Genomic DNA, 19,374 nt, shown 5'->3' with positions numbered 1-19,374 from the left:
TCAGGGCCCAGAGGCCTGGTCATTTCTCACTGTCCTCTTCAAACCCGCCCCCCGGGGGCTGCAGGCTGTGGGGGCCTGGTGCCTCCTGGGGCTCCCAGCAGCGAGCTCTGCACTCTTCATAGGCCCTGACCTCTGGTCACTGCAGCCTAGAGTAAGCTGCCCTCCTGGCCTGGGAACTCCCCTCACACATTTCCCTGCAGCCTTCCCCTCTGGGGGCTCTCCTGATCCGGGAGCTTCCCCCAGACCCCAGCTGCTGCCCACGGCAACACTCCCTGCCAGGGCCTCTGTGAGTGTCTCTGCTCTGGTCCCACGCTAGAACCAGGCACAGAACTATTTCTGTAAGGAAGAGCCAGGAGGGGGACCTCCCAGGGGCCTCTCTGGCTTTGGAATCGATGAGTACTGCCCTGCAGGCCTCACTCCCGGCCTCGGCACCTGCCTGTGTTCCTACCAGGGGTGGCCAACACATCCCTTGTGCATCAGCATCTCAGGCCTTGGATTTCAACCACAGAGGCTCCTGTGAACTCCAAAAAGGCTAACTGCCCTCCTCTGACTGCCCACACACACAGTCGGCACTCTGCACCTGACAGAGACAATACAACTGTCCCCCAGTTCCTGAGAAAGCCTGCATCAGGCTAAGGGAGAGCTGGGGAGCTGTGGGGCCCAAATCACGGCCTTGCCACCGAGCGCAGGGGGCCACCCAAGACGCTCAGCCTCTTCTGAGCCTCACTTGCCTGGTGACATGAGTGACACTGCCCCTCGGGATACACGGACTTGACCACACACCATATCCGCCCACTGAAGGTCTGCACCACGTCCCACAGCTGTACCAGCCACGACGGGCCGGACCAAGTCCCAGAGAGATGAGTGGAGCTATCCTCTGCCACCTGCTCCCCCACCCCAAGAGACTCCTGGCTGCTTTAAAGATTTTCCTTTTACATTATTTATTTATTTATTTATTTATTTATTTATTTAATTTGTCGGCCGCATTGGATCTTTGTTGCTGTGTGCGGGCTTTCTCTAGTTGCGGCGAGCCGGGGTACTCTTCGTTGCGGTGCGCGGGCTTCCCGTTGTGGTGGCTTCTCTTGTTGCGGAGCACGGGCTCCAGGCACGCGGGCTCAGTAGTTGTGGCTCGTGGGCTCAGTAGCTGTGGCTCGTGGGCTCTAGAGCAAGGCTCAGTAGTTGTGGAGCACGGGCTCTAGGTGCGTGGGCTCAGTAGTTGTGGCTCGCGGGCTCTAGAACACAGGCTCAGTAGTTGTGGCGCACGGGCTTAGTTGCTCTGTGGCATGTGGGATCTTCCCGGACCAGGGCTTGAACCTGTGTCCCCTGCACTGGCGGGCGGATTCTTAACCACTGTGCCACGAGGGGAGTCCCTTTGGCCCATTTTAAAATCAGGTTGTTTTCTTACTGCTGGGGTTTAAGAGTTCTTTGTATATTTCAGATAACAGTCCTTTATCATTTGTGTCTTTTGCAAACATTTTCTCCCAGTCTATGGCTTGTCTGCTCATTCGCTTGACACTGTCTTTCGCAGAGCAGAAATTTTTAATTTTAATGAAGTCCGGCTTATCAATTGTTTCTTTCATGAATCATGCCTTGCACGTTGTACCTAAAAAGTCACTGCCAAACCCAAGGTCATCTGGGTTTTCTCCTCTGTTACCTTCTAGGAGTTAGTTTTGTGTTTTACATTTAGGTCTGTGATCCATTTTGAGTTAATTTCCATGAAGGGTGTAAGGAATGTGTCCAGATTCATTTCCTTGCCTGTGAACGTTCAGTTGTTCCAGCACCATCTGTTGAAGAGACCATCTTTGCTCCGTTGCATTGCCTTTGCCCCTTTGTCAAAGATTACTTGACTATATTTATGGGGGTCTATTGGTTGTTTCTCCAGTCTATTCTATTTATCTATCTATTCTTTTACCAATACCACACTGTCGTGATGATGGTAGCTTTATAGTAAGTCTTGAACTCGGGGAGTATTAGTCCTCCAACTTTGTTCTCCTTGAATATTGTGTTGGCTGTTCTGTGTCTTTTGCCTCTCCATAGAAATTTTTTTTAACATCTTTATTGGAGTATAATTGCTTTACAATGGTGTGTTTTCCATAGAAATTTTATTATCGCTTTGTCAATATCCACAGAACAACCTGCTGGGATGCTGACTGAGACTGCACTGAACATATAGATCAAGTTGGGAAGAGGTGACATCTTACTCCATTTACTTAGTTCTCCCTTGATATCTCTCATCAGAATTTTACAGTTTTTCTCACATAGATTTTTCACATATTTTGTTAGATTTATACCTGTTTCATTTGGGGGGGGATATTAATGTCAATGCTATTGATTTTAACTTCAAATTCCACTTGTTCATTGCTAGTATATAGGAAAGCAATTGACTTCTGTATGTTTAGCTTATATCCTACAACCTTGCTATAATCACTTAGTTCTAGGAGTTTGTCAATTCTTTAGGATTTTCTACATAGATGATCATGTCATCTGTAGACAGGGACAGTTTTATTTTTTCCTTCCCAATCCGTATACCTTTTATTTCTTTTTCTTGTGTTACTGCATTAGCAAGGACTTCCAATACGATGCTGAAAAGCAGAGGTCAGAAGGGAAACCCTCGTCTTGCTCCTGGTCTTAGTGGGAACGCTTTGACCTTCTCACTCCTAAGTGTGATGTTGGCTGTAAATTTTTTATAGAAATTCTTCATCAGGTTAAGGAAGTTCCTCTCTAGTTCCTAGTTTACTGAGGGTTTTTTTTTTTTAAATCATGAATGGGTGTTGGATTTTTGCCAAATGCTTTTTCTGCATCGGCTGATACGATCATGGATTTTTCTTCTTTGGCCTATTGATGTAATGGAGTATTACTGATTCTCAAATGTTGAACCAACCTTGCATAACTAGGATAAATCCCACTTGGTCATGGTGTGTAATTCTTTCTATACAGTGGTGGATTTGATTTGCTAATATTTTGTTGAGGATTTTTATATCCATGTTCATGAGAGAGACTGGTCTGTAATTTTCTTGTAATGTGTTTTTCTAATTTTGATATTAGCGTAATACTGACCTCATAGAATGAGTTAGGAAGTATTCCCTCTGCTTCTATCCTTTGAAAGAGACTGTAGAGAACTGCTATAATTTCTTCCATAAATGTTTGGTAGAACTCACCAGTGAACCCATCTGGGCCTAGTCCTTTCTGTTTTGGAAGATTATTAATTATTGATTCAACTTCTTTAACACATGTAGACCTATTCCGATCGTCTATTTCTTGTTATATGAGTTTTGGCAGACTGTGTCTTTTAAAGAATTGGTTTATTTCACCCAGGTTATCAAGTCTGTGTGCACAGGGCTGTTCATAGCATCCCTGTATTTTCTTTATTTTTATTTGTTTTTTTGGCCATGCAGCTTGCGGGATCCTAGTTCCCTGACCAAGGATCGAACCTGGGGCCCTCAGCAGTGAAGGCGCAGAGTCCCAACCACTGAACCACCAGGGAATGCCCTGTATTTCTTTCTAATGTCCAAGGAATCTTTAGTGATATCGCTTCTTTCATTCCTGATATTAATAATTTGTGTCCTTTCTCTCTTTTTCTTAGACTGGCTACTTACTGCTTATTGGTTTTATTCATCATTTCAAAGAACCAGGTTTTCATTTCATTGATTTTTTCCCATTAATTTCCTATTTCAATTTCACTGATTTCTGCTCTAATTTTTAATATCTATCTTTTCTTCTGCTTACTTTGTACTTAATTTGCTCATCTTCTCCTAGTTTCCGAGAATGAAAACTTGGGTGATTGATTTTAGATCTTTCTTCTTTTCTAATATATGCACTTTTCTAATATATGCACTGATATAAATTTCCCTCTAAGTACTGCCTTTATCACACCCCACAAATTTTAAGTTGTGTTTTCATTTTTATTCAGTTCAAAATAGTTTAAAATTTCTCTTGAGATTTCTTCTTTGACCCATGTGATATTCAGAAGTGTGTTGTTTAACCTGCAAGTATCTGCGGGTTTTCCAGCTATCTTTCTGTTACTGATTTCTAGTTTAATTCCATTGTGGTCTGAGAGCAGATACTGTATTATTTCTTTTCTTTTAATTTGTTAAGCTGTGTTTTATGGCCTAGAATGTGATCTATCTTTTCTTTTTTTTTTTTTGCGGTACGTGGGCCTCTCACTGTTGTGGCCTCTCCCGTTGCGGAGCACAGGCTCCGGACGCGCAGGCTCAGCGGCCACGGCTCACGGGCCCAGCCGCTCCGCGGCATGTGGGATCCTCCCGGACCGGGGCACGAACCCGTGTCCCCTGCATCGGCAGACGGACTCCCAACCACTGTGCCACCAGGGGAGCCCATGTGATCTATGTTGATGAAATTATTTGATTTGGAAAAACTGCCATTTAGTATCTTGTACAAATGAATCATATTAAAGTGAGTGTCTGATGACTCCAAAATATAGACCTCTGGTGGGTCTGTTTCTACTATCTGCTTTTGTTCCTAATCAGTTCCGGCAATTTTAGACTGAAATTCTGGTGACTGTGTATGGAAAACTGTTGAGATAATTTGAGGCTCTGGTTTACTTTTGTTTCTTAGCAGGCAGCTGGGATAAGGGCAGATCGATCACCTGAATCCCATCTGGGACTGAGCTGACTGGAATTCGGGCGTCTATTCGAAGACTGGTCTACTTATGGCTCACCCTATGCCTTCGTGTAGCCTTTCAGGAGTCCCAGTAGAAACATGGAATGCTGCCAAGGTCCCCTCTGTGGCTCCTGAGGAGGTGACACGTGTGCTGGGCTGCAATGACTGCCAGACCTTGGCCACACGTCCTGGCTCCTCGGATGCCTGCAGGAATATTTGGTCTATTTTGTTCTTGTTGTACAGGCTGGTCTCAGTTAAGTGAATCCACCATCACAGAAAGGAGAAATCCCAAGCGTCTTAAGAAACCAGTTGTGTAGTCTGGTCCCCCGCCTTTATCCTCTGACTGAGGCTGGGGCTTTCTGGATAAGGCCATGAGTCCTAATTACTGGGCGTGGGTGAGGCAGGACTTAGAGAACCAGGGTCAGCATGTGTGGTCAGGGTGAGAGTGAGAGGCCTCGGGCCGGGCAGCCTGCTCCAGCATGACCAGGACCAAACCCTGCAGCCTGACCTCATTACCCAGGGGAGAAGTCAGACTGCAGCAGGGCTCCACTCCCGGTTGCCGGAGGCTGCTCCCGGCCTGCCCCCCAGGCCAAGCAGGCAGAGCGGAGGGCGGAGGGCAGCAGACCCAGAGAGCCAGCTCTGGAGTCGGAGAGATCTGTGGCTGCACTCCAGGCCATTGTCCCCTGGCTGCAGGCTGTGGGAAGTCACCTCCCGGCTCTGTCCCCGTGTCCTCATCAGTTCCTACGAGGCTCAAACACGATGTGCAGATGCGCATACGATAAAGTCCTGAGCTCAGCACTGGCACACAGGAAACACTCAGCAACTGGGAAGCGTTATTTTGCACATCTTTTCACCCCTCGGCAGGAGGGACCCCGCCCCTCTGCGGGGCGAGGGTGGCGGGGCTGCGGCTGCGGAATGAGTGTGGGAGAGTTGTCGTGTCGGGCGGAGTCCAGAGCACAGTCTACTCCAGGGCCCAGAGGGCTTCCATCGAGTCAGGGCAGAGGCCGGAACGGGGCAGCAGGAAGGACGGTGCCCGGCAGACAGCACCCCTGGCTGAGGGCGGGTCACCCGCACAGGAGCCTCTGACTCCATCCCCAAGGCAGGCCCCGGGGTCACGGGCTCCCTGTCTTACGGGAAACGAGGGCCGCCTGGGTCACAGAGCAGACGCCGGCCTCAACCACCCGCCCCCGCGCAGGCGGCCTCACTTCCTGCCCCACAGGCCGGCCCCTCGCAGCCCCGCAGCCTCGCAGGGCCCCCACCGCGCCCCCTCTAGCCTCCCGCCCCGCCGGCCCCTCCGTCTCCTCATGGCTCCCCAGACCAGGAGTCCCATGCTTCTCTCTCGACCCCTAACCCCCTGTTGGCTCTGCTCGGGCGGAGGCACCCAGGCGAGAGACGCCGCCCTTGTTCCGAGAAGGCTTCCGGCCACGAGGGGAGAGGCGGCCTCCCACGCCCGGGGAAGTGCTGGAGCGGGCGGGCGGGGCCTCCACTCAGCTCAGGGCAGTCGCCTGTTCTCCAAAGAAGGAGGAGACGCCTCCTCAGGGAAGCGCTGCTCCACATGCGGCCCCCAGAACCGGCAAAGGGCAGCAGGGAAGCGGGCTGGGACGGCTGCCGCGTGGGTCTGGAGGGAAGCCTCTGCCCGAGATGCGGGTGCAGCTCACGCGCAACAAGAAGAGACCACGTCAGAAAACCGGAGCCACGTGGTCCTCTGACCACCCAGCAAACCGCAGGCCCCTGACATGCCCTGCACCGGGCTGCACAGCCGCTGGCACACGGCCCCCCTCCTCAACAGTCTCCCTGTCCTTCCCGCTCTGTCTGGCTGAGGGAGCTGCTCTCACACCCGGCCCAGGTGGCACCGGGATGGCAGGGCCAGGGCAGTGCCGGGCCACCACAGAGCACGTGGCACGTGCGTCCCGCAGGGCCCAGGGCTGTGATGCGCAGCCGGCAAGAGCAGGACTCACTGCCCGGGAAGAAACACGTCCGGGGACCTGCCCTGCCCTGCAGCCGGGGTGAGGCCCTGCCCGTCAGCCACCGCACCCCTTTACCGAGGAGAACATGGGAGGCCACAAAACACATCTGTGGACACCACCACACCACTGGCCCCACGCAGGCCCAGATCCCTTACCACATCAACGAGCCCGGTCACCACTTGCAAGCTCAATCTCTAAACTGAGCAGAGTGCCAGAGGCCCCTCGCACCTGCAAATCCCTCCACAATTCACATGAATCCTGCTGGCCTGTGCTGGGGGCACCCGGCCCGGCCCCCCTCCAGCCTGGACACACGAGCTGACCAAGGGATGGCCCCTGCCCAGACCGACGGCTGCTGTGCCCAGGGTCCTGAGGGTCGTATCCAGAAACCCCAACGCCCTGCAAGGCCAACCCAGGGCCGAGGGAGGCGAGCCTCCTCCCTTCCCTTCGGCTGGCACCAGTCTTCCCCACGTGGCCGGGGAAACACTCCGATGTGTGGCCCGGAGCTCCCAGGGAGACCACATGCTGAAGAGCCCCCGAGGAGTCTGCCAGGGGCCAGGGCCGGTACCATGGACTCAACAGCTCCCCAAACTGCGCAGTGACTGGCAGCTGCCACGCGGGCCTGGGGCCACTCTGCCCCGGCGCTGGTGGCCCTGACGACCTCTCCTCACGTTCCACTGGCTGGGGCAGGGCCTTGCGTGCTGTGCACGTCCTGCTGAGCCAGACTCTCCTCCGGCTCACCGAAGAGCTGCCAGGAAAACCATCCCCGGGTCAGGAGACAGGGCCAGGCCTGAGGCAGGGGCCCTACCTGCAGTGGAGAAGGTGGCCGTCCGCACTGTAGTCCTGGTAAATCTCATAGTCCTTCTCAAGAAGACCTCCTGATGGCAAGGAGCTGAAACACAGCAAAATAAAACGGAGACGTGAACAGAAGTGCAACCATTTAGAAACACGATACATCAAAAATAACACGCCTTTCTTTCACTTTCCAGAATGTGGGTGCTGTCCTTTTAGTTTCTCATCCACAGCTCCTGCCCACAAAGTCGTCCCCTTCATCTGATCTGAGTATTTCTTGGGAACGTGGAACGGATTGAACGGACTGGAGGCCCACCGCCCTCCTACAGGGATAGCCCACTACAGCCCAGGTCCACCTCAGAGCTGGGGCTCCGGCCGATGAGCTGCGGCTGGGCCTGGGCCGGGGCTGCAACCTGAGGCAGGTGAGGCAGACACACGTCTGCTCCCACAGGGCTCACACTCCGGGTGCAGTCCACTGCAGAACGAACCAGAACCTCAGGCCACTGTAGGACCAGACCGGAAACAGCTGCAGGGAGGGCTCTCTAGGGGGGTGCATCTGAGCTGTGGACAGGAAAGTGGGCCGGCAAGGGGTCGAGCTGGGCATAGCCCGGGAACAGGAAGAGGCCACTGTGCTGAGACGCAGCAGGTGGTGAGGAGGGGGACACAGAGGGGCTCGGGCCGGGCCACCAGGCCCCGTGGGCTGGCCATGCCAGGAAGCCTGCACGCCCCTTCAGGTCAAGGGGCAGCTAACTACAGCCTGTGGGCCACGTCCAGCCTGCTGCCTGTTTTTGTATAGCAGGTGAGCTAAGAATGGTTTATATATTAAAATTTTTTTGTGTGTGAAATGTGAAAACTACACGAGGTTCACATTGCAGTGTCCGTCAGGAACACGACGTGGGAACACAGTCCCATTCGCTCATCTGCAACAGTGACGTGTGTGGCCACAGCACAGACCACAGGAGGTGCTTGCATCACTCAGCGTGGCGCAGGCCCGGCGATGCAGCTGCACCTCACTGGCCTGAGTGCCACACGCATGGCCGACCCATGACATTTCACTGACGCTCTTACTACCCTGCCTATCCACAATGCCACACCGCGAAGAGAGCGGGCATGCGCCGTTATGCCTTTCAGGCGCGGTGGCATGCGGGCTCTTTGCTGCTGGGTCGGTAGGACACACAGCCCTGCTGGAAGCACTGCAACGTCCCCAAGTGCACAACAGTCAGAGTTCGAAATGGAAACCTCATCGCAGCAGAATTACTTCACAAAATGAAAACGAAAAGGACCCTTACACCAAGTAAGCTCCCAAGGGGCTCATTTGTTAGCCAAGCAAGGAAAGCAAGGAATGCTGTTCACCAATGATGAGTTTATTAAATTGTGTTGACTGCAGCAGCGAAAGTTATGCGGCCAGAGAAAACAAACCTGCGTCGGACTACCAGCCTTTCGGCACAGACAGTCTTGAAGAGTCAAGGACAGTGAGAGCAGCGACAGCAGCCACGGATCAGAGGGTCCCCGGGCTCCGGACACCGCTCTGCAGGTGCTACTTCACTCAAGCAGTCAACACTGAGTCTGAAGTGACTGAGCAACTGGCCTCCATGAATCCTCTCTGTGGAGCAACTGCAGCTGAAAGTACTGCCAAAGAAGCTGAGAAAACACCTAATGCAGCCCAACCTGAAGTGGAATCTGCTAAGATGTGTGAACAACTGATCACGCTAAAACACGCATGTCAGAAGAAGCTCAGCTGGGAACCCACAGGCCCGCACAGGGTGGGTGTTTTTTTTGTTTGTTTGCGGTACGCGAGCCTCTCACTGTTGTGGCCTCTCCCGTTGTGGAGCACAGGCTCCGGACGCGCAGGCTCAGCGGCCATGGCTCACGGGCCCAGCCGTTCCACGGCATGTGGGATCTTCCCGGACCGGGGCACGAACCCGTGTCCCCTGCATCGGCAGGCGGACTCTCAACCACTGCGCCACCAGGGAAGCCCAGGGTGGGTGTTTAAGGGTACACACCGTACCCTTCACTGGCAGGTGCTCTGCAGAACACACCAAACCCATCACGAGTCATGAGACAGCAGCATCGGCTGAGAACTTCCTCTGCTCTCCTGGACTTTGCCATCACCAGTTCCAGGGATTTTTGTCAGAAATAGAAGCGAAACATCCCGACTTGACCTACTACACAACAGTTTAACAGCTTGAAAGGGGAAAGTTTTACTGCAGTTTTTTAAAAAACTCACGACCTAGACTGAAATTTTCTGTTTGAGAAAAACCTCTACTCGACCACTATCATCAAACATTGAATATGAGGGTTTTTTTTTTTCAGATTTGAGAATGTTTTTCAATGAACTCAACCTAAAATTATAAGGCAAACAGAGCTTATATGAGATACCGAGACTGCAGTAGAGTCATCTTGACTACAGTGAACGTGAGTCACAAATAATATCAGAGGCTGTTCTATCATCTCCTTCCCGTGCCACAAAAATTAAAACAAGAAGATCTCCATTCCCACACAGTTTTGCAGCAGATATATTTTCTGAGCTCAAACTACTGGTGAACCTCAGAGGTACTGCAGGTTTAGTCCCAGACCACTACAATAAAGCCAGTCACATGAACGTTCTGGTATCTCAGTGCAAACAAGTTATGTTTAGGGGCTTCCCTGGCGGCACAGTGGTTGAGAGTCCGCCTGCCGATGCAGGGGACACGGGTTCGTGCCCCAGTCTGGGAAGATCCCACATGCCGCAGAGCGGCTGGGCCCATGAGCCATGGCCGCTGAGCCTGCGCGTCCGGAACCTGTGCTCCGCAACTGGAGAGGCCACAACAGTGAGAGGCCTGCGTACCACAAAAAAAAAAAAAAAAAGAAAAGAAAAAGTTATGTTTACACTATACTGTAGTCCATGCAATAGCCCCCTGGGTTTTCTGAGGAATCTGAACTCTAGGATTTAAATGATAGAAGAAAAGCCCACAACTAGCTAAGATGCTCTTAAGTACAAAGAGGAGACAGGGACGCTTCCTAGCACACACGAGGCTTGGGTGGTGCCCAAAGAGCAGACTGACGGTGCTGCAGGGAGAGAAAGTGGCGTGTGGCACGGGTGGGCCGGGGACAAGACGGAACGAGGATCCTTCTGGCCACACGCGAAGGTGGCACCAGGCAGACCTAGGCCTCCACGCGGAAGAGAAAACTATAAAGCTAACACAAGACATATAAGCGAATACCTCTGGGCCCAGGCCAAGAAAGAACTTTCTAAGCAAAACGTTAAAAACAAACCACAGGCTTCCCTGGTGGTGCAGTGGTTAAGAATCCGCCTGCCAATGCAGGGGACATGGGTTCGAGCCCTGGTCCGGGAAGATCTCACATGCCGCGGAGCAACTAAGCCCGTGCGCCCCAACTACTGAGCCTGCACTCTAGAGCCCTCGAGCCACAACTACTGAGCCTGCACGCCGCAACTACTGAAGCCTGTGTGCCTAGAGCCCGTGCTCCGCAACAAGAGAAGCCACTGCAACGAGAAGCCCATGCACCGGAACCAAGAGCAGCCCCCGCTCACCTCGCCGCAACTTGAGAAACCCGTGCACAGCAACGAAGACCCAACGCAGCCAAAAATAAATAAACAAATTTATTATAAAAAAAAAAGAAAAAGAAAAACCATAAGGCGAAAATAATGGCAAATTTGGTTGCGTCAAAATCAAGGACACCAGGGACCAGTCAGCAGGCACGCCGAGGGGAGGAGCTGAGCCCTGGGGTCCGTGAGGGCTCCTGCACACTGAAGTCAGCCAGCAGCTCCAGAAGAAAGTGTGCGAAAGGCAGAAGCAGCCGATTCACGTCTGCGAGATTCTGCCTGACCAGATCTGCTGGGTAAGCCCGGTCCAGGGCCGCCCTGCCGGTCACTCACCCCAAACGCTCCCACCCGGGCCCCGGGCACAGAGGAGGAGGTGCAGGGCTGCCCCGGGCTGCAGGGTGCACGCAGCTTAAGAGCAGTGTCCTGCGGCGGGAGCATAGCCCACAGCCCCCCGTGCACAGGAACACGCTGGGCGGTGGACACACGCGTGGAGCAGTTCGGGGACGATGCAGGAAGAAGGATGACAGGAAGAGCCTGGGCCTGGAGGATACGAGGATGGTAAACCACATCCTCTCGCCGTATCAGGGATCCCCAGGAAGCACCCCCGCAACCATCCCGCCAGACCAAGGACAGGTGATGGAATGGGTGAAGCATGACCCTAACCCTACAGGTTACTGATGAGAAACACACCTAAAGCGCATGGGAAAGGACTGCCGTTCAGAGGCAAATACTAACCACGGAGAAACTGGCCGACGTCAGTTCCAAAGCACACCTCAAGGCAAAAAACATCAGCAGGTAGACAACGTAACGACAAAGCAAAAACGCAGCAGGACCCCTAACTGCAAATCCATATGCAGCCGGCCCACGGCTTCCACACACAGGCAGCAGCAATGCGAGACAGGAAGGAGGGGCAGACCAGTTCCACCGTGTGGGGAGACTTTACCTCTCAGAATCGATACCTCAGGTAGACAAAAAATTAGTAAGAAACTCAATTGACACAATTAACAGATTGGACCTAACAAACACACAGAGAACTCTGGACCTAACAGAGAACAGAAATTTTTGAAGTAGTCCCGAAATCATTTATAAAAATTCAGGATTTAGGCTACAAAGCAAGTCTCAAAAAAAAAAAATCATGCTTTCTGGCCAAAATGAAATTAAGTTCACAATCAAGAACAAGAATGGAGAGTAACCTACAGTTTTGGAAATTAAGACATTTCTAAATTACAAACGAGTCAAAAAAGCAATCATAATTAAAAGTAGAAAATATTTAAAATTGAACAATGAAAATTCTACATACCAAGAGTTGTGTAATAAAACTAAAGTAGTATGCTGAGGGAAGCATGACTTCAAAAGTCCATTTCAGAAGAAACAGTGGAAATAGATGAGTTAGGTTTCCAACAATAAGTTAGTAAAAGACTGAGAAAAAAATGTCCAACAAATAGAAGAGCAGTGACATAAAAGAGGCTCTTGAGAGCCGGAGCGGGTTCTCTGAGAAGACTGAGCACGTGGAAATCCTCCAGGAACCGGCACAAGGCACGGCAGCAGGAGCGAAGGGCCTGTGTGGACAAACGTCCACGAAGGAAGGGGCAGCACCAGGGCAGCCTATGCCAACGTGTCTGTGACTTAGATCAGCAGGCCTCCATAAAATAGGATTTCAGACAGTAAATGCCTGAACATTCCTGCAAGCAGTAAAGAACAGAAACCAGTAGTTAAAACTCCATCCACACAGGTCACAGGCCTGGCTGGTGAGCAAGTGCTCTTTGCCAGACACTCTAGCAACAGACAACGTTTCAGAGGAAACACTCCCACTGTTGATAAAAAGCCAGGACACACAGAACAAGGAGAAAAGTATAGGCCATTTTCACTTATCAACATGGAAAAAAATCCTAAATAAAATATTCGCAACCTGAATCTATTTTAAAAATTACACAGAGTATCCCAGGAACACATGAGAGAGACGACTGTTTAAAAATGCTGATTGTAGTAGTGCCCGGGGCCGCTGAAGCCAGCACCACAAAGTGCGCATCTTAGAAGAACAGACATTCACTCTCTCACGGTCCTGGAGGCTGGAAGCCCAGGATCAAGGTGCCAACAGGGCCGGCTCCTCCTGGATGCTTGGAGGGAGTCTGCTCAGGCCCCCATCCAGCTTCCGGTGGGGCCAGCCATCCTTGGCGTCCCTCGGCTTGCGGCCACAGGGCTCCAGCCTCTGCCTCGGCCGTCAGGGTACTGTCCCGTGCATCTCTGTCTTCTTGCAAGGACGCCAGTCCTGCGGGACTAGAGCCCTGCCCACTCCAGGGTGGCCCCATCTCAGCTTAACTAATGATGTCTGCAGCAGCCCTGTTTCTCCATAAGGCCACATTCACAGGTGCTGAGAATTAGGACTTCAGCATATCTCTTGGGGGACAAAATTCAACCCACAATAGACTAAGAAAATGTACTGGATGAGGTTCCACATCCATTCATGCTACAAAGCCTAATGAAATGATAGAAAGGGACGCCGCCGCCTGAGGCCAGCGTCACGCAGCCTGAGGCCAGCGTCACAGCGCTACACAGACAGCAGGCCAGCAGCCTGAGCGCAGGGACAAGCCCTCCCTGGTTCATCCTCACTGTGAAAGTGCTGGCCAGCTTGGGACAGCTGGCCAGTGTCACAGGCAACCCAGGAGACAGACGGTGAACACTACTGACACTAACGAGAGTGCAGCAAGTGTAAAAACAGGACTGACAGAAATTCTCGTCTGTGTACCAGTAACGATCATATGACTTTACATGGTACCTAAAAATAAACCTTAAAAACATATGCAAGTCCTTTGTGGAAAAAAGTGTAAAATGCACCACCATCATCTATGGGATAAGGAGACATAATCAAGGTGCCTACTCCCCACAAATGCAACACAATTCGAATCCATGTCCGAACAGGGCTTCCTGTGGGAACCCGATCCCAAGCCGCCCCATGACCCGAGTCACCACGCTGCACCCAGGACGCTTTTGGAAAGAAGACGCTCCCACCCACAGAGAGCGGGCGTGGGTGCTGGACACGTTGGTCAACAGAATCCTAAGGAGTCCCGTCCCTTCACCTGACTGCAAGGATGAGCCGGCACCCACCACAACCCGAGGCAAACGGGAGGGTATCTGAGCCCAAAGGCTGTCAGATCTGCGGGGCGGGAGGAAGCAGCCCGCCTGAGCTCCATGAGGACACCAGAAGGGCGAAGGCTGCTTTTAAAACTCAGCCGTTGGCTTCCTCCTTGGGGCTCATCCCGGGCTCTGGCTCCTGAGGACAGCTCCCAAACAGCCTGTCAGCCCGCTCAGGCCACCTGCCCCAGGCCTCAGGCTCTGGCCCGAGCCCAGTGTGTGTCCAGCACCCACGCTGACCTGCCCCCACGCGTGTCCGGCTCCCCGTGCTGTACGGGAGCAGCACGGTCAGTCTCGAGTCCCAGCACGTCCGCCGCTGCCGTCTGCCCCCTGCACCCTTGGCACACGACGCCACCGTCCCTGGCCTGGCACGTCGTTCTCCAAGAAGCAAATGGACCCACCGTGTAAGTCGGCTTTCGACTGCTTTGTGATTTCCACCGTCCCCAAGTGAAACCCAGCCTGCCCAGCCCCTTTCCCGCCACCCGTCCCCGCCCAGCCTCCAACTCCAGATCCTCCCTGGCTTCTTTCTGGTAACTTCCAGCCTGTTTGTTTTCTCCAGGGCACGTGTCATCCGGCCATTCCTTCTGGACTTGGTCCCTTGAGAGCTGGGCCCTGGGGTTGACTCTGGGGCCTGGGACAGGGTCTGCTGAGTGCCAGCTCTGGGGTACAGGCACTCAGGGTTCAGCCTCTGGGGGATGGGTACTCGGGGTTCAGGCTCTGGGGTATGGGCACTTGGGGTGGGCCACAAGAGCTGGGGGGAGATGTCCAGATGTGCGAGGCCAGCGGGAGGTGGAAGCCCTCACTGTTCTCCAGTCCAGGAGGGCAAACAGTCACCTCTGCACACAGCCACGGCGGCCGCTGGAGAGGGCAGACACTTCCTGGGCTCCGCCTCGCTGCCGACCACCTCAGTCCTTCCTTTGTAAAACGGGGGTGACCCCCTCACCTCCCTCCCAGGAGGCTGGCGAGATCTGTCAAGCCTGGGCAGGGGTGCTCGGTGCCAGGTGGTACGGATCCCCACGGATCTGCGTCCCGAGACCAACAGGCTGGTCTGCCTGGGGAAGGCACCCCCTCCTCACGCGTACTCTGCGGGGCGGCTCTGGGGTCCCGAAGCCACGCTCGCACTTCCCCCCGCGGAAAGAACCAAGCAATTTCACAAGTGGCCAGGTAACCTCCAGCCCCGGGCAACAGGTCCGGAGAGCAGAGCAGAGCAGCCCTCGCTGCCTGCCGGGCTCCGCCCCCAGCGGGGGCAGGGGAGCGCGGCCCTTCCTCCCTGCACAGGGTCCCACCCCCAGGAGGCAGGCTGCTGCGGCCCCCGCGGCCCCTGCACCCCCCGCGTCCGGCCGGCCTCACCTGCCGCTCTCCTCCTTCACCGCCCCGAGCACGGCCTGCCGGCTGGCTCGCCCCAGACTCTCCTGCACCTTGTCGCCGGCATCCAGCTCGGGCTCCAGGGACGAGCTGGTGCTGCCGTCGTGGCTGACGCTGCTGCCCCTCCCAGGGCTGTTCTCAGCCGAGGCTCTGGGGGAGTCGGTGTTCTGCTTCAGGGTCTGCAGCTTGGCCAGGGGGATGATGTCGCAGTCCTGCGGCCGGTGCCACACCGTGCGCTGGGTGGTGGCGTTGTAGTAGTAGAAGCGCGACGTGTTGGGGTCGAAGAGCTCCCACCACTGGTTCTCGCTGGTGCGCTTGATGCGCACGCCGGCCGGCGGGTCCCACACGCACTCGCCCGTGACCAGGTTGGCGTACATGCGCTCGCGCGTGCGCGGCTCGATGATCTCCACCCACTCCAGCCTGGGGAGAGGGGCGGCAGCGTTAGGGTGCGAATATCCTGCCCATCGGGCCACCCGCCCTGCGTCCCGTGTCTGCAGAATGGCTCATCCAGCACCAGACCCGTCCTCGTATCTGCCTGCCTCAAAAGCAAGAAATCTTGTCACTTATAAAACCGACGCATACCTAAATTCCACCCGCTTCTGATTTTCTACACGCTCCTTAGAGCCCAGCCCTGGGAGTGCTGGGGGTCTTCCAACTGGCCCCTCTCTGCTGGCCCCACATTAGGGATGCCCTGGGTTCTGGCCCCCTGTCCTCAGAGGGCCTGGACCACATGCACTGCCCACACTCCTCCCAGCCAGGTGCCAGGTCCCTACAGGATGCCCTGGCTGCTCTTAGCAGCCGCCACTGCAGGCCACCACCACCCGTCCACCTGCAGCAGAAGCGGACTCCACCGTTACTGTGATGCCCCAGTCAAAAGCGGAGATGGTTCCCCCCAGAGGCCCCCCGAGCACCCCCCACCCCAAGGAGAGGGCTTCCATCCACGTAAGGCCTTTTTTTTTTAAAGAGTGTAAATTAAAGCTATTCAGAACAAGGCAATTATGATGCCGATGTGTTTGATTATCAGGGTGTGCTCCAGCTGACAAGGAGCATTTTTTATTCTGCTTCCAAGTTTCAACAAACAACAATCTTAAATGCCATTCACTGCTCTGCAGTGTGGATGCACCGTGTCCACTGTTCCTGGACTCTGTGATGGGCCTGGTCCTCACCACCACTGGGATGGTCAGGAGCTTCCAGGGCTTCGGAGAGAAGGGGAGGCACCCTGCTCCTTGCCCTCTGCTGAAGGCCCAGTGTTTCACTTGGGAGCCCGGGTGGGCTTTGGCAGAGGGCTGAGGGGGCAGCCCTTCTCTGAGGACCTCATCCTTCTCTGAGGACCTCATTCCTACTCTTTGAGGCCAGAAGTGCTCGGGGTGGGGAGGAGAGAAGGCACAGTCCTGCGGGCGATGAGCCCTGATCGCTTAGGATGCGCGCGCGCGGGCGCACACACACACACACACACACGCCTGCCCCGCAGCAGCCCTGCAGGCTCTAGGGCCTCCTTCTGGGTCCACAGTCATTTCTGGAAGCCGGCTGAGCCACGGCAGGCTAGCATAGTGGGCAGGGCACAGCAGCGCAATGGTGTGGAGCCACAGAGAGGGCAGGAGATGAGGAGGGAGCAGGAAAGAGGGAGAGCCCCGAGGATCCTCAGGGCTGGAGGAGGAAGTGCGAAGTGGGCCCAGCCTGTGGGGCTTGGCTACGTCTGAGCGGCCTCCCCCCACCCCGGTCATCCAGCCAGCGAGCCCCCTCTCTCTCCGAGCTGCAGCCCTCCCGTCTCCCTCTACCTGCGGTCACTGGGCAGCTCTCAGTGGGGGAGGGCACTGGGGCTCCGTGCTTGCCCATGTGGGACCGCTGCCTAACCTGCCATCCTGTAGCGGGAGGAGCAGGGCTGGGTGGGCATCCTGGGATCAGACGGCTCAAGGGACAGAGGCCGTGAGGCGGTGTCCTAGACGTAGAGGACAGGAGGCAGACCTCGCGGCACTGAGTGGACCAGCCCCTGCCCTGCTTCTCTGCCTGGTGGGAGTGTGTGGCCCTCTCACACCCTCCTGTCTTCTCGCCCCCTCCTGCCTGGATCCCCACGGCCACCAGCTGGCCATTGTCCACACAGAAGACGGAGCAAACTTCTAACTTTGGGAACTGGGTACTTTTAACCAGGAAGCTGCGGCCGCCTGCACTGCCCTAGGATGGAAGGCACCGCCAGCGCAGCTCAGCGGGCACCCCGCATTCAGCCAGAGGATACGGGTGCCACCAGGTTTGGAAGCTGGCGGGCACTGCCCGAGGGTGCCCCCCACCCAGGGACGAAGGCGCCTGGAGACCAGGCCAGGAGCTGGGGGTCTTGCTCCCGTGAGGAAGGAAGCCCTGAGTTTCCGAGATTGCCCTCAGCTGACCGCCTGCTCTCCCCTTGGGCCGCGGCATGGGATCGGCTGGGACAAAAGGCAGACGCTACCCAAGGAAGGGCTGACCCAGCAGAGATGCTCAGAAAGCACTGGACTGAACACTCGGAGCCCCACGGAAGCGATAACGATTCTTATTTTTGCTCTAAATACGTTTTCAAATGAATTTAATGGCGATAATTCTCTCTGAATAAAGAAAAGCATCTGTTCCCTTTTCAGCGCATCCCTGTGTGCACGTGGGCAGGACCCCGCCTTTTCAGAAGAACGTTCTGGGTGCTCCCTACGGCACTGAACCAAGTCCCCCAGGGACCCAGGGGGCAGAGAATGTGCTGGAACCTGGAGCCTGGGGAGGGCCGGGAGCGAGCGGGGCCCGAGCAGACCCCATGGCAGGGAGGGGAGGGCAGACCTCGTCCCCGAGGTCGGTGCTGTCCACACCGAGCACCCGGTCAGTGGGGGCTGCAGAGCCTAAGGATGCTTGGTCCCCGGGCGCGTGACGGAGGAACGGTGCTGAAACCACTCTGGGGCTTCCCTGCCAGTAGGAAGGGTCGGGACCTGTGGGTGACAGACTGATCACAGTGACCCACCCACACCATCGATGGAGTTCGAGGGAGATTTATATGGCGACGATGTCTAACATGAATTGGGTAGGAAAGGATGAGCCATTTGGGGAAAGAGCCGGAAGATTCAAGATGACAGTGGTTTCCTGGGTGTGACGCCGGCCGCGGCCTCTTCCCGTGGGCCGGGCAGGCTGCGTGGACGACCTGCCTCTTTCCTCCAAGTCCTGGAGATGTTTGCTCGCAGACAATGACCTGTTCAAATACTTACTTCCGGGGAGAGCCTCACGAGTGCCAAGTATGTCCCAGGCAATCTGCCAGGTGAAAGGGAGGCGAGTGTGACCAAGCACAGCCCCTGCAGTGGGGATCCTGCAACAGGAGAGGCAGGACCGTTCACCAGGGAAGGGGCAGCCTCTCCAGCAAACGGTGCTGGAAGCTGAGGTCTCTGGGCAGGAGGGCCCCTAGCTCACGCCACACACAGGAAGCTCACGCCTAGCAGTGACTAAGAACCCAGAGGCACTAAAAAAAGATCAGTAAATTGGAAAGTAAAAGAGATTTGGTTTCTCTGGACACATTTGGTGAGAATATTAAATATTTGCAAAATTACAGATAAAAGGTTCATATACTTAATACATAAATTTGAACAAGAAGAAAACAAATATACTATAGGAAAATGGGCGAAAGATAAGAACAGGCAATTCTTAAAGTAAATAACATATGTGAAATGTCCCACTTCACCTGGCATCAGACATAAAACCCACGCCACACTGAGGCCCCCAGCCCCCGGGCACCACATCCAGGCCCGAGCCTCGTCCTGGGGGAGGCTGTGGGCAGACAGGGGCAGCGTGCAGGGCCCCACGGACGGCACGTGAGGGCACGACATCTCCAGCCCAGCAACCCCTACCCCAATCTCCCCGAAGACACACCGCCAAGAAAACAAAATGACACAAGGACCAGGCGCTCACCGCAGCATCACTCCTAAGTGCACGCTAACTGGAAACACCTACACTGAACAC

The 19,374-nt window shown here is 54.7% G+C and overlaps 1 protein-coding gene across 5 annotated transcripts in view; it reads right to left on the bottom strand.

Annotated features, from left to right (window-relative positions):
• ARHGAP39 (Rho GTPase activating protein 39) overlaps positions 1–19,374 on the bottom strand; it is a 73,138-nt gene that overhangs the window by 16,480 nt on the left and 37,284 nt on the right. For all 5 annotated transcript variants that reach the window (XR_013824426.1, XM_079901089.1, XM_079901092.1 and 2 more), the window contains exons 3-4: positions 15,403–15,837; positions 7,393–7,476 (exon numbers count right to left, since the gene is read on the bottom strand). Coding sequence is in view for 4 of the 5 variants with exons in the window: in XM_079901089.1 (XP_079757215.1) it covers positions 7,393–7,476; positions 15,403–15,837 (519 nt within the window). In the remaining variant the exon portion in view is untranslated. The remainder of the gene's footprint in view (positions 1–7,392; positions 7,477–15,402; positions 15,838–19,374) is intronic.

Source organism: Stenella coeruleoalba, assembly GCF_951394435.1.
Source record: "Stenella coeruleoalba genome assembly, chromosome: 17".
Taxonomy (NCBI): Eukaryota; Metazoa; Chordata; class Mammalia; order Artiodactyla; family Delphinidae; genus Stenella; species Stenella coeruleoalba.
The sequence above is the reverse complement of the archived record's forward strand: the minus strand, read 5'-3'. Positions and strand labels throughout refer to the sequence as shown.